Raw genomic sequence first — 15,274 nt, forward strand, 5'->3', positions numbered from 1 at the left:
TATATGCTGTGTGTGTATATGTATGTGCTGTGTGTGTGTATATGTATGTATGTCCTGTGTGTGTATATGTATGTATGTGCTGTGTGTGTATATGTATGTGCTGTGTGTGTATATGTATGTATGTGCTTTGTGTGTGTGTGTGTATATGTATGTATGTGCTTTGTGTGTGTGTGTGTGTATATGTATGTATGTGCTTTGTGTGTGTGTGTATATGTATGTATGTGCTTTGTGTGTGTGTATATGTATGTACAGTACAGACCAAAAGTTTGGACACCTTCTCATTTAAAGAAATTTCTGTATTTTCATGACTATGAAAATTGTACATTCACACTGAAGGCATCAAAACTATGAATTAACACTAGTGGAATTATATACTTAACAAAAAAGTGTGAAACAACTGAAGATATGTCTTATATTCTAGGTTCTTCAAAGTAGCCACCTTTTGCTTTGATGACTGCTTTGCACACTCTTGGCATTCTCTTGATGAGCTTCAAGAGGTAGTCACCGGAAATCGTTTTCACTTCACAGGTGTGCCCTGTCAGGTTTAATAAGTGGGATTTCTTGCCTTATAAATGGGGTTGGGACCATCAGCTGTGTAGTGCAGAAGTCTGGTGGATACACAGCTGATAGTCCTACTGAATAGACTGTTAGAATTTGTATCATGGCAAGAAAAAAGCAGCTAGGTAAAGAAAAACGAGTGGCTATCATTAATTTAAGAAATGAAGGTCAATCAGTCCTAAAAATTGGGCAAACTTTGAAAGTGTCCCCAAGTGCAGTTGCAAAAACCATCAAGCGCTACAAAGAAACTGGCTCACATGAGGACCGCCCCATGAAAGGAAGACCAAGAGTCACCTCTGCTTCTGAGGATAAGTTTATCCGAGTCACCAGCCTCAGAAATCGCAGGTTAACAGCAGCTCAGATTAGAGACCAGGTCAATGCCACACAGAGTTCTAGCAGCAGACACATCTCTACAACAACTGTTAAAAGGAGACTTTGTGCAGCAGGCCTTCATGGTAAAATAGCTGCTAGGAAACCACTGCTAAGGACAGGCAACAAGCAGAAGAGACTTGTTTGGGCTAAAGAACACAAGGAATGGACATTAGACCAGTGGAAATCTGTGCTTTGGTCTGATGAGTCCAAATTTGAGATCTTTGTTTCCAACCACCATGTCTTTGTGCGACACAGAAAAGGTGAACGGATGGACTCTACGTGCCTGGTTCCCACCGTGAAGCATGGAGGAGGAGGTGTGATGGTGTGGGGGTGCTTTGCTGGTGACACTGTTGGGGATTTATTCAAAATTAAAGGCATACTGAACCAACATGGCTACCACAGCATCTTGCAGCGGCATGCTATTCCATCTGGTTTGCGTTTAGTTGGACCATCATTTATTTTTCAACAGGACAATGACCCCAAACACACCTCCAGGCTGTGTAAGGGTTATTTGACCAAGAAGGAGAGTGATGGGGTGCTACGCCAGATGACCTGGCCTCCACAGTCACCAGGCCTGAACCCAATCGAGATGGTTTGGGGTGAGCTGGACCGCAGAGTGAAGGCCAAAGGGCCAACAAGTGCTAAGCATCTCTGGGAACTCCTTCAAGATTGTTGGAAGACAATTTCCGGTGACTACCTCTTGAAGCTCATCAAGAGAATGCCAAGAGTGTGCAAAGCAGTCATCAAAGCAAAAGGTGGCTACTTTGAAGAACCTAGAGTATAAGACATATTTTCAGTTGTTTCACACTTTTTTGTTAAGTATATAATTCCACATGTGTTAATTCATAGTTTTGATGCCTTCAGTGTGAATGTACAATTTTCATAGTCATGAAAATACAGAAAAATCTTTAAATGAGAAGGTGTGTCCAAACTTTTGGTTTGTACTGTATGTGCGTGTATATGTATGTATGTATGTATGTATGTGCTTTGTGTGTGTGTGTATATGTATGTGCTGTGTGTATGTATGTATGTATGTGCTGTGTGTGTGTGTATGTATGTGCTGTGTGTGTGTGTATGTATGTGCTGTGTGTGTGTGTGTATGTATGTGCTGTGTGTGTGTATGTATGTGCTGTGTATGTATGTGCTGTGTGTGTGTATGTATGTGCTGTGTGTGTGTGTATGTATGTGCTGTGTGTGTGTGTGTATGTATGTGCTGTGTGTGTGTATGTATGTGCTGTGTGTGTGTGTATGTATGTGCTGTGTGTGTGTATGTATGTGCTGTGTGTGTGTGTATGTATGTGCTGTGTGTGTGTGTGTATGTATGTGCTGTGTGTGTATGTGTATGTATGTGCTGTGTGTGTGTGTATGTATGTGCTGTGTGTGTGTGTATGTATGTGCTGTGTGTGTGTGTGTATGTATGTGCTGTGTGTGTGTGTATGTATGTGCTGTGTGTGTGTGTATGTATGTGCTGTGTGTGTGTGTATGTGCTGTGTGTGTGTGTATGTATGTGCTGTGTGTGTGTATGTGCTGTGTGTGTGTGTGTATGTGCTGTGTGTGTATGTGCTGTGTGTGTGTGTGCTGTGTGTGTGTGTGCTGTGTGTGTGCTGTGTGTGTGTGTGCTGTGTGTGTGTATGTGCTGTGTGTGCTGTGCTGTGTGTGTGTATGTATGTGCTGTGTGTGTGTGTATGTATGTGCTGTGTGTGTGTGTATGTATGTGCTGTGTGTGTGTGTATGTATGTGCTGTGTGTGTGTGTGTGTATGTGCTGTGTGTGTGTATGTGCTGTGTGTGTGTGTGTGTATGTGCTGTGTGTGTGTGTGTGTGTATGTATGTGCTGTGTGTGTGTGTGTGTATGTATGTGCTGTGTGTGTGTGTGTGTATGTATGTGCTGTGTGTGTGTGTGTGTATGTATGTGCTGTGTGTGTGTATGTGCTGTGTGTGTGTGTGTATGTGCTGTGTGTGTGTGTGTATGTGCTGTGTGTGTGTGTGTGTGTGTGTGTGTGTGTATGTATGTACATATATATGTGTTTATATATAGATATGTATATATAATGTGCACCAAATTCCCATACACCTGTTTGTACTGATTTCTGTAAATGTGCCATACGATGCACATTAGTGATGTCGGGGGAGGGGTGGGCTAATTGAGCACATACAGAAGAGAATGTTAATAGCCCTACAGCTGAGCTCTGCTGCATCACAAGCAAATTAAGAATTATTGACATAAATCGTAGAAAGCCAAGACGACCTGTGCCGCAGAATTAACAAATTATGGTTTCTATAGATACTGGTGCTATAGCGAGCCATTACTATTCAGGCTGAGGACCTGAGTGCTGCATGTGGAGTAGTGTTGTAGTTTTCGTTAGGTGCATAAGTGGTCATTTTTGGTTTGCAATGCGCTGCAGTTTCCCATCAGTATATAGGATAAGTGTTCCAGCAGAGGCTGCACAGATCAATAGAAAATATCCTGACTGCAGATGCGTTAGCAGCTCTTTGCCTCTAGGGTGATGTAATGTCGGTAGATCCATCTAAATGCTGTCAATTACATAAAAAAACTAAAAATGCTGAATTTTTTTTTTACTGATGAAGATTGTGTACAAAGATGGTGGCTTGTGTATAGGAGCGGTAGAGAGAAGCGAAACGCGCTTCTGCAAATATTGCTCGAGTGAAAACAGACTCAGCTGCAAGTTCTGCACTTAGAGAGGAGACGGATCAATAGGGTTAAATAAAAAATGATTGAGGACGAGGAAGCCTGTCCTTGCACAGAGCGGGAGGGTGGACGGGGATACATGGTCTTATGCCCGGAATGGGATTGGCATATATCCATGGCGAGAATAGCTGCAAATGTTTGTGGAGGAAACAGGAAAGTTCTCATCCTTCTGTCAGCATCTCCGATCCCTGGCACAATGTCACGTTATTGTTTTTCTGAGTTTTGTGTGGCAGCTGGGTGTCGTGAGACCTCTTTTGCCCTTCGATATTGACGTGGAGGCTCGTTGTCTCCAGAACAGCGTCTGGACATTTGTCTGATCAATATCGCTATACAGTTTTACTGCCTGTTTTATGTGTGCAGTACCCGCTGGTATCATTACGTAGTTATACTTTGCCGACCTATGCCATGGCATCACTACTTGAGTCGGAGGAGCTTACAGTTTTTTAAGGGGCTCTTCAGGATTATTAAAAATTAAAATGGCACCTCTCTCGTCTATGCTGTTTTTTGCTTTTTACTCCTTTTGCCTAAGGATGACCTGCAATATCGGGTGCAGCCTATGGACACATACATTGTGTGTGTGTGTGTGTATGTATATGCTGTGTGTGTGTGTGTATGTATATGCTGTGTGTATGTATATGCAGTCACAAGTGACACTATTTTCCTGGATAAAAAAGAATCTGTATTGTAAAAAAGTGGAATGTTGGATGTAGAAGTAAAGTAATTAAGGGAGACCTTTTACTAGACAGATCCCTTTTAGAAGAAATTAATATGCAAATTAGATGTGAAGTCCTCTGGGCACTTAATAAGCCTGTGTCACCCAAGTTGTTCCCCGACCTCTTTAGCTTACCTTGCATGACGACATACATTGATCTATCAATAAAGCTGCTTGGCCAGGAAACAACCTAAGCAGCAAAGGCTAGATAAGTGCTTTGGGTGTGACAGAGCACTTAACACCTCATTTGCATATTAATTAAAACTCTAATTTCTAGGGATTGCAGCAACAGATAGAAGACATAAAGGTGTCAATGGATTTACATTTCAAAGACTTGGAGGAGCTGGGGGGGGGGGGAGGGGAGACAGACTGCTTGCTGTGGTCTCACTGCCGGACACCTCTTTTCACAGGGTACGCCTACCAATAAGTTTTCTCAATTGACACTGTTCTGCTAAACGCCGCTGTTCCTCACTGTTGACCTTCTGTCTCAAGCGCAGAACTGTGTAAGACAAGACATTGGTCATTGTATGATTAAATAGATTTTATTATTATATTAGATAGCTTCCAAACCTGTGATTGCTGTGAGATAAGGCACCCAGTGGGTGCAGCTATCCGCGAGTATTTTGGTGGTGGTCTCTGCTTTGAATATAGGGCTGCATTGAATTCTTTGTGGCTGTGAAACGTGTCTTTGTGATCATAACAAAGACCGGTGAATCTGTCCTTTGTTGGAGTCAGCAGGATGGAGCGCTGCCGGCATACGCCAAGTGCACGGTGTCATCCAGCTACAGATTGCTGAGCGGACCACGCTTTCTAGAACCTCCGTCCAAATGACAATTGTTTTTTTTCATGCAATTGTCCCAACTATAAGTTATTCACAGTGTGTGTGTGTGGGGGGGGGGTTATAGTCATAGTATCGCCAATCACCCAACTTGTTTTTTCTACTCCTGAATGGCAGGGCGGCTTATTTATTGTGCAGGTGGGATGTATTACTCCATACCTAGGTGGATTTGGCAGTTGTAAGTCTGGGAAATCTAGGTGAACCCACTAATGCATACGTGTCAGACTCCAGCCGTGGGGCAAATCCGGTCCACAGGGTGGTTATAATTAGCCCGTGACACCAGAACCACCATGTGGGCCCATTATTCTGTATGGAGGACTATGTGAGGCCCATTATACTGTATGGAGGACTATGTGAGGACATTATTCTGTATGGAGCACTATATGGGGCCCATTATACGGTATGGAGGACTATGTGGGGCCCATTATACTGTATGGAGGACTATGTGGGGCCCATTATACTGTATGGAGCACTATATGGGGCCCATTATACTGTATGGAGGACTATGTGGGACCCATTATTCTGTATGGAGGACTATGTGGGGCCCATTATTCTGTATGGAGGACTATGTGGGGCCCATTATACTGTATGGAGGACTATGTGGGGCCCATTATTCTGTATGGAGGACTATGTGGAGCCCATTATTCTGTATACTGGTTGGCCCATGACTTTGTCCCAAGTTTTTAATTTTGGCCCTCTGAGTATTTAAGTTTCACATCCCTGCTCTAATGGCAGCTGTGATAGAAGTCCTGCTTATTCCTCAGAGACGGGTATAATTTAAGGTCCATTTAGACCGTCCGGTTTTGGACATTACCGAGTGCCGCTTGCCTATATATAAGACTATCAATGCTCTTTTACTGACCTGTTTACACCGACTGATGAATACTGAACGAGATGGTTCATTGGATGATCATCAGCATTTTTTCACGAGTCGATAATCGGGTCAAACGTACTTACGAGCACTCATTCGCTGATTGTTGGGGCCATTTTAGGCTTTGCCATTGCTTCTACTTTTGAAGGATCCAGGAGGAGTTTGAATGTTTACAAATTGTGTCTCATTTTCAGGGGAATTTTAGCCATTTCTGTGTTGCCGAGTTGGCCAATATATTTTTTTCAACAACTTTAAAGCACAGCCATTATCCTTTTATTGGCATGTCCAGTAAATAACAAAGTGACATTTCTGCAATCCACTGCGGAAAATCTCATTAAAAAGTGACAACCAATACAGCGGAAGCACTTCCTTTTGCAAAAATGGCCATCATATCTGAATACAAGAATGTGAGTATCTCTTAAGGGCTCTTTCAGATGTCCATGGTCATCGCTCCAATCTTGGATTGCAATCCTTGTTGGAATGGGGCGCCAAGGGCCCACCAGTAACATCAACTCCTGGGCCCCTCTTCTCAGTTACATGCAACTTTATCCTCATTCACAAAATTCTATAGCAATAAACTGGGTTGATAGTTAAATGAATAAGACGCTGCCTATGTCTGTATATGGTAAATGTAGTGTATTGTGTTAAGAACTGCTCCTTTACAGCGGCCCACCGGAGGATTTTCCTGTTCTCCGGTGGGCCAGTCCGAGCCTTATTGCAAGGCTCGGACTGGCTCCGTGTCTCCTAACCCCGAGCGTGGCAGCTCCATATACTACTTCTATACAGCTGTCATGCCAGTCTGTGCATTGCAATCCAAGATCGGACCGATGATCACTGACGTCGGGCAAAGCCCTAAATGTGAAAAAATTCTCTAACTTCAGCTTTACTAATGTCTGAACAACTAATTTGGTGCGTAATGTAAAACGAGATACATTGGGCATTTTGGGCTGTATAAATAATTCACCAGGTCACAGAATGAGGGTTGTCTTTTTAAGATGTGCGCCTTCTCCGAGCAAGCACGCTAACCAGTCTTTGTGTTTTTTTTTTTTCTCTACAGGGCAGCGATAGATGAGGTGGAAACAGATGTTGTAGAAATTGAAGCCAAACTTGACAAGGTGAGGAATCTGGAGCACCTCGGGGGTCACCATTGTCGCACACATTTAGACTCTTCCTTTCGCCTTTGCCCTACACCTCTCAGCGCACAAGGGACTGACCCCCAGAGCCTGTCGCCAGCGCAGAGGCAGCATTAACATTGACAGGCAGCCGGGACTCAACATCTGCAAGCAGTGAGCTGGAAACATTCCTTTAAAATGTTTTCCAAAGAGCTGTAGAGCAAGTAAGACATTGTGCTGAGAGAGCATTCCCATCCCTATGTATCCACGTATAGTGGATCTGGGCTGACCCACTACCCGTCTGGACGCCACATGACAAGGAAACTGTTCCCATGTCTGCACACAAGACACCCACATTTTATTGTTTCACACACAAACACCGCTAAAGAAAAATAGAGCCGGGTCTGTGTGTGCAAGTAAATCCAGTAAGACTATACTCATTATTTATACTGAGGCACGTTAGGAGCCGGGACTGGCAGAATGTGTTATCAATGCTTCTCAGCCCAAAAAAAACAGATCCGACCATTTTCATTCAGTTCCAAATGTAGATTTATCTTTTTATCTATTCTATCCTACAATCGCATACAATTGTATTATATTTGTGACCCAAGTGCGCAAAAGTTTTATTTAATACAAGCTCATTAAAGATTTATACACAAGCTATAGAAAGGACCACTCCTGTTTTAAAAAGGGGTTGGCTAAATGGCTTGTAATAATAACTAAGCCAGCTATGCAAAGACAGAGAATGGGGCTGGCTTGGCTATTGAAATGAGCCATTCAGCCAGCCCACTTCAATCATGGCTCTGCTGATATGACAGCAGAGGAATCGTTTTCGTATCCCAATCAGAAGCCGGAGTCCTTTCCTCAACCCTCAATCTACTAAACTGCTTGTGCATGCCCTCATCATCTCCCGCCTCGACTATTGCAACATCCTCCTCTGTGGCCTACATGCTAACACTCTCGCACCTCTCCAGTCCATCCTCAACTCTGCTGCACGACTTGTTCATCTCTCGCCTCGCTACTCCTCTGCTACCCCCCTTTGCAAATCCCTTCATTGGCCCCCATTCCCCCAGCGTATCCAAAGCCATCCATAACCTCTCTCCTCCGTACATCTCTGAACTAATCTCCCGATATATTCCCTCATGTAACCTCCGGTCCTCACAAGACCTCCTTCTCTTCTCCACACTTATTCGTTCCTCACTCAATCGCCTCCAAGATTTCTCCCGAATATCCCCTATCCTATGGGATTCTGTGACCCAACACGTCTGATTATCAGCCACACCTGGATCCTTCAGACGGAACCTGAAAACCCATCTCTTCAAGCAAGCCTACAGCCTGCCATGACCATTCTTGCTGCCACCTCAACCAACAACACCGGAGCTACTGCAACCGCCCAACCTACTGTCTCCTCCCCCATTCCTGTAGAATGTAAGCCCGCAAGGGCAGGGTCCTCTTCCCTCCATACCAGTCTATCATTGTTAGTTTGTTTATTGTAAGTGATATCTGTATTTGGTATGTAAGCCCTTATGTACAGCGCCATGGAATTAATGGCGCTATATTAATTAATAATAATAATAGTAATAAGTAGAGTCGATGCTGATATCTGAAGGTCAACGTGCCTTTGACAAGAAACCCACATAATTAGTAATTAATTATTGCTAGTAATTAATAGTAATCTGCCTTGATATTGTTAGAGAAGGCATACTGGTAATTCCTGCTTGTTTTTTGATTTGGTCTCAGTCTTTTTTTATTTTATTTTTGTAGTTGGTGAAACTATGCAGTGGGATGCTGGAAGCTGGTAAAGCCTACCTTACAACCAATAAGCACTTTGTAAGCGGCATCCGAGACTTGTCCCGACAGTGCAAGAAAGATGAGATGATCTCGGTAGGTTCTGTCATTTCTTGGAAGGATTTTTTTTTTTCTCGTTCATATAGCGCCATCATATTCTGCAGCACTTTACGGATGTCATCATCACGGTCCCCATTGGGCCTCACAATCTAAATTCCCTATCAGTATGTCTTTGGAGTGTGGGAGGAAACTGGAGAAAACCCCCACAAATATGGGAAGAACACGAGAATTTGAACCCAGGACCCCAGTGCTGAAAAACCGTACAATATATATAGATAGATAAAATACACAGCACTCAGCATAAATGAGTACACTCCCTTTTGAAAAGTAATGTTTTAATCAATATGTCACTGAACACACGAGCAGTTTTTCAAAATTATGACAAGACCGAGTTTCATAGAACATTTTACTATTGGCATCACGCATTTTGAAAAATGAAATTAGAAAAATACATGGTGCCTATAGTGAAACATGATGGAGGTAGTGTTCTTATGTGGGACTGCATGAGCTGCTGGTGTCAGGGGTTATATTTCATTGATATCATAAATTCACGGATTTACTGCTTTATATTGAAAGAGAAAATGGTGCATCATTCGTGCTCTTGGTAGAAGAGCACTTTTCCATCATGACAATGATCCAAAACACTCGTTTGTTGCATTTCTGAAGAACAGGATGAAAGTGATTCATTGTCCAGGTGTCTCCTGATCTGACTCCCAATTTAACACTTATGGGGAATTCTGAAGAGACAAGTTGACGTCACTCTCATCCAGCATCCAGGCTGTAAAAGAGGTCGTTCTTGAAGGATGGAAAAATATAGATATTGCACTATGTCGCCAACTTGTTCATTCCAGACCTAGAAGACTTGGCTCTGTCCTTAAAAATCATGGCGGTCATACAAATTACTAGATGTAGTAGTCTTTGATGTCGGGTGTACTCATTTTTGCATCAATTATTCTGAGTAAATCTGAAGATTTTGTAATGCATGTTATATTATTAACCGTACTTTCATGTTTTGGGTTAAAAAAAAAATGTTCTATGAAACTCAGTCTTGTCAAAATTTGGAAAACCTCCAAGGTTCGTACCGGACAGTTAGTGTCTGGTGGTAAACGCCGAACACTGACTTCTCCAGGAAGTCCATCGCAATGTTCGGAATTCTGAGGAAGTCCGGGGAGAGAGAGAATTTTCCAGGTCAAAAGTTCAGTTCCCCATTGTTTTCAATGGGGTCCAGGTTCAGTTCTGGTACCCGAACCAAACTTTTTTAATAAAGTTCAGGTCGTGTACCAGAACCCGAACTTCCACGGGTCTGCTCATCCTTACTCCTCGGCGATCAGATGTCCTTACGACTATGTATCCGTGTAACCCATTTAAAAGTTGAACTTCTTTTCTTTTTTTGTCAGGAGTGTCTGGACAAATTTGGAGATAGTCTACAGGAAATGGTCAACTACCATATGGTAAGATGTTTATTTCTTGGAGTAGGAGCGTTTACTTCATATGAATATATTAAGTTCTGTATTTTGGATGCATTATTGATAGGAAGGACCCATCTATCAGCTGAATGAAGAAGTCTCTGGAGCATTGTGACCTTTTCATTCTTACCCAGATTGTGCATATAGTGTGACTGTACCTGGTCCCGCAGCTCAGGTCTGTGTTTTGGGTTGCGGTACCTGGCACAACCATAAGCATAGCGCTGGACCTGGCTAAACGATTCGGCCTCATCATTCAGCTCTTCAGTGTGTTCAATGTGTTGCTGTGTGCATCCGATAATTCTGAATGCTCCATAATCCAGCCGTTGGTGCTGGATTAGAGGATTATTTTTGGTCCTAAGCATTTTCTCATTGACTTGATGCTTTTTATGTGAAAAGATAGAAAGAAAAGTCTTTCCTTCTCCTCCCTCTTGGGATCTGTCCTCCTAGCAAGTAAGAACATGATGCAGGTGTTGACTACTCTGTTTTAGCTAAACAGCAGTTTCAGAATTTCCTGCCAGAAGGCGGTGGGATTGCTGTCGGTGTGTCTCCGGCGGGTTGTAGTTCACCTACAGCTGAAGAATACAAGATATCCCCTTTCAGTATTTAGCAGCTCATGTCGTCAGCAACCGGGGTTAAACGGGCAAGCAAAAATGGTGTGCAGCGCTTATTTGAAGCACTCATCTCATTTGCCTTTTGAGACCAGATTATTCCAGGGATTGTGGAGCACATCTGCTCACCCGGCTGGGTGTTGCATAATCTTAGTGACGGCGGCGCCAGATGTTACACCGCTCACAGACCAGGAAATGAGAGAGGATCATGTCACCGCTTTCCAATTTTTCACCCTAAATCAGACAACTGACATTTTATGGGACCAAACTCGCAGACGGATAAGTCTGAAGAGACTTCGGTTGATCATATTTTAATGTTAGGGTTGTGACTGTGGGGGGAGAGCTGACCGGGGCGGGAACATGCGGTGTAATGAGCGGGTGTGACGCCCGGCTTTATACAGTGCACGTAGCTGTTAGTGTAGTATCCCTCTAACTGTGATGAATCGCATTCCCTGATTTTAAGATGTGCAATATCTGATGATGTTTTCTGTCCCTAGTACTACAGCTAGATCCAAAATATAGGTCTGTAGAGTTTTCGGCTTGTATTTCGGAGTTTGCGCCATTTTTTGCAGGCTTGATCAGTGAACGCTGGTCATTCATTACTTGAGGTCTGATTGTCACCTTTTTTTTTACAGGAAGGGTTTGATGTTTTAACACACTTTGTGCATGAGATACATGCTCCAATATTTTGGAACATTTATTCCATTTTAAGACCCCATTCACATTAGATGAGAATTGGCCATAACTGATGGTTTCTGCAGGATAGACTGACTATCTTATATGTATGGTGGCCTCCTGGCTCTCACCAGATCGATGGGATCGGGCTTAGGCGTGTGGAAATTCAACACCTTTTTTTAATCTCGACGAACATAAGCGAAGATACGACACTGCAAGATAAATCTTATAACTGCATGCATGCTGGCTTGGACTGGCACACAGGAGAGCTGGGGAATCCTCCGGTGGGCCACCACCCTCTTATATGAGCAGTGCTTGGCACAATATACTTGAATCACTATATACAGACAAAGGCGGCATTTTATTCATACCCAGTTCATTGTTACATATTGTTATAAATTTGTGATTGAGGATAATGTCACATTTGCATGTAGTTGAAAAGTGGGGCCCTGGAGTTTGTTACTGGTGGGCCCTTGGTACCCCAGTCTGACAGTTCATGCTGTATATAGTGATGGTTATGAGGTATAGCTGTGATTCAATTGTGAGTCAACTGTAAGGCTGGGTGCCCACGTAGCGTTTTTCAAGCGTTTATGCTGCGGAATTTCCGCAGCGGAAACGCTTGTGAAACGCTAGGTAATCCGCACCCCATGGTCCCCAAGGGGATTCCGCATGTTCTATGCACATGCTGCGGATTCTTCCGCAGCGTTTATGCTGCGTACAAAAATCCGCAGCATGTCATTTAATTTTGCGGAAGCGCAGCGGAACTCCCGCCATTGACTTGCATTGAAACGCATAGAAACCGCGACTGTACATTTGTACAAGCGGCTTCTATGCGTCTCTATGTGCGGATGGTACCCAGTTCTGGAGGAGAGGAGACTCTCATCCAGACCTGGGTACCATTGTACCTGTAAAAAAAGAATAAAATAACAAAGTTTATATTCACCTGTCCGGCGGCTTGTCTCTGAATGCCGGCATCGCTGAAGGACCTGTGGTGACGTCACAGTCATGTGACCGCAGGCCCTTCACCGCTCTGTCTCGCGATATGCCGGCAGCCGGGAACCAGACAGGAACGAGCGCTGCAGCCACGCCGGGGCCTCGGGGGTGAGTATAGCTTTATTTGTTTTATTTTTACGGTTCACACTGTATAAATCCATGCTGTTTGCATGGATTTATACAGTGTGACCTAGTTGTCAAGCACTTTCCAAGTGATGCTATCGCCTGGAAAGCGCTTGTCAATCTGCATGTGGATCCGCATGTATTCTGCAGGAAAAACGCATGCACAATCTGCATGCGTTTTTTCTGCCAGGGAGATGCAGAAATGCTGCAGAAATTTTCTGCTTCATTTCTGCATCGTGGGCACATAGCCTAAAGCTCCCCACTTCAACAGCCCTTCCTTTTTGTTTCCAGTGAAGATATGCCGCTGCCAGTGGTTTCCTCCTCTCTCCCTGTTCGCAAAACATGGGACTGCAAGTGGAGATTTTACATACTGCGCTCCAAAAGCAACAAATGTGAATATCTCTGCAATGGAGTGACGCAGCGCAAAACGGAAAAGAACGTCCGCTATTTAGGGTCCCCTTTTTAAGGATCTTTCCGATATATCTTCAATAACTTACAAATCAAAGAGCTCGAACTCCTGGTTTAGGTCATTGAGAGCGAGAGCTAATTGTTTTAAATTAAATAAATCTAATTTGATTTGATTCTGGACATTTTATTCATATAGTCCCATTCTCTCCATCTTCTATGGACCAATACACAATTATTTGTGATTTTCTGCATAATGAAAGAGTGAGTGACCCCCTAAAACTCATTTCGATGTTGCTAAAGTGTTCCCTAATTCTTTTGGTAAGGATTCTCTTGGTGCGGCCTATGTATAGCTTGTTACATGGGCAACGTATGACATAGATTAATCCTTTTTGGAGTTGTATGCATTGATTGAATCGATAAATCGTGGCTCCCTCTGAATTTGTAACTCCCGTCACGTTTTTTTGTTTGTTTTGCTGCTTCTGCAATGGTAACATCTTCCACACGGATAAAAACCCTTTCATCGTTGGAGAAATTCATTATTGTTGAGTTTATTATTGTTGGTATCTTACTTTTTAATTCTTGTTATTTTCATTGCTTATTTGACGAATAATATTTTTACCCTTAATGGTAGGGGATATCATATTTTTTAAAATACTAGCTTTTCTAAAAATGACTCTGGGAACATCAAGAAGATATTGTCCAAACTTTCTATTATCTTGTTGATCACTATCTGCTCACCACCTTAAAAATTCCCACTTTAGTATTGTATTGAGTGATAATTAAGATTGAATTTATCTAATCCGTAATGGTTAGGGGGGCCATTGGACACAATTACTTAATCCATTTGTCTTACATAATTGCTAGTTCCAGGGCATCGGGGTCATACCCATTACTCAGAAATTGTCCCTTTTTAAGAAATTAGATTTTGTAACGTAGTCTTGTATATAAGTGCAGTTATGGCGCAGTCTCGTAAATTGTTCTTTTGGGATGTAAATCAACCAGGATGGTAGATGACAACTGGGCATAGATATAAAACTATTAAAGTCTACTTCTTTAAAAAGACTTTGAGTGTTGCCTGTCACAAAAATTGTGAGATCCAGGAAATAGGTATTTTACTATATATCCCAGTGAACTTTAAAGAAAATTCATTCACATTAATTTCTTGTAAAAAGTTTAATAGTGAAGCTTCCGAACTTCTCTAACACAAAAATTTTTATTGATAAAACGATGCCATACAGCCAGGTTCCCCTGCTGTGCTTCCCTGGGAATATAGCAGACGCCTCCCAGCAACCTACATATAAATTGTCATAGCTAGGGACAAATCTCGTCCCCATAGCTGTACCCCATAGCTGTTGATAGAAATTCTTATAATTCAAGAAGTAATTATGCCCTAATATGAATTGGAAGGATTCAATAATGTACTCAGTTGGAATATGTAGAATCATGTCTTCTGTCCCCATGCTTTGTTTGCCCTGTTGCTGTGAGTCATGAGACAGCGATGATTTCCTTTCATACTCTATCTTTCCCGCTTGCACAATTTTCCAATTGTTCTTCTTGCGTTGTGCTTTGGAACATTATGAGAGATTTTTTATTTTCTATTCTGGACGAGCCCTTAAGGCTTTCATTTGATCAGAATTTGTACTTCAAAGTTACTGTCACCATGTTTACAGGGAGTACGTTACATCGCGGAGCCTTTTCTGTCCTCATTAATTAGTCATGTAACACTCTGTAAGCCTATTATTTGCCGCTTTTCTTCATAATTAAAGGGATATTATACTTTAAACGCGACCTAGTTTAAAAACAGTCTGCGACTTCTGTAATGAATAGTAGTGGGGAAAAATAATCTCTGAAAAGTTATCCGTACTAATCCAAACCCAGAAAGTCTAACGTGCATTTACACTTGCCGATTATCGGTAATCAGCGTTTCTAGGAATTAGTTTCTCGATAATCGTTCAGTGTAAACAGGCTGCCAATCATCTGAT

The 15,274-nt window shown here is 42.6% G+C and overlaps 1 protein-coding gene across 1 annotated transcript in view; it reads left to right on the top strand.

The window, feature by feature from the left end:
* ACAP3 (ArfGAP with coiled-coil, ankyrin repeat and PH domains 3) overlaps positions 1 to 15,274 on the top strand; it is a 138,479-nt gene that overhangs the window by 62,968 nt on the left and 60,237 nt on the right. The window contains exons 2-4 of the mRNA XM_073656861.1: positions 7,117 to 7,174; positions 8,936 to 9,055; positions 10,417 to 10,470. Coding sequence (XP_073512962.1) covers positions 7,117 to 7,174; positions 8,936 to 9,055; positions 10,417 to 10,470 — 232 coding nt within the window. The remainder of the gene's footprint in view (positions 1 to 7,116; positions 7,175 to 8,935; positions 9,056 to 10,416; positions 10,471 to 15,274) is intronic.

Source organism: Phyllobates terribilis, unplaced genomic scaffold (assembly GCF_046119375.1).
Source record: "Phyllobates terribilis strain yellow unplaced genomic scaffold, ASM4611937v1 Scaffold_12__6_contigs__length_324123572, whole genome shotgun sequence".
NCBI lineage: Eukaryota > Metazoa > Chordata > Amphibia > Anura > Dendrobatidae > Phyllobates > Phyllobates terribilis.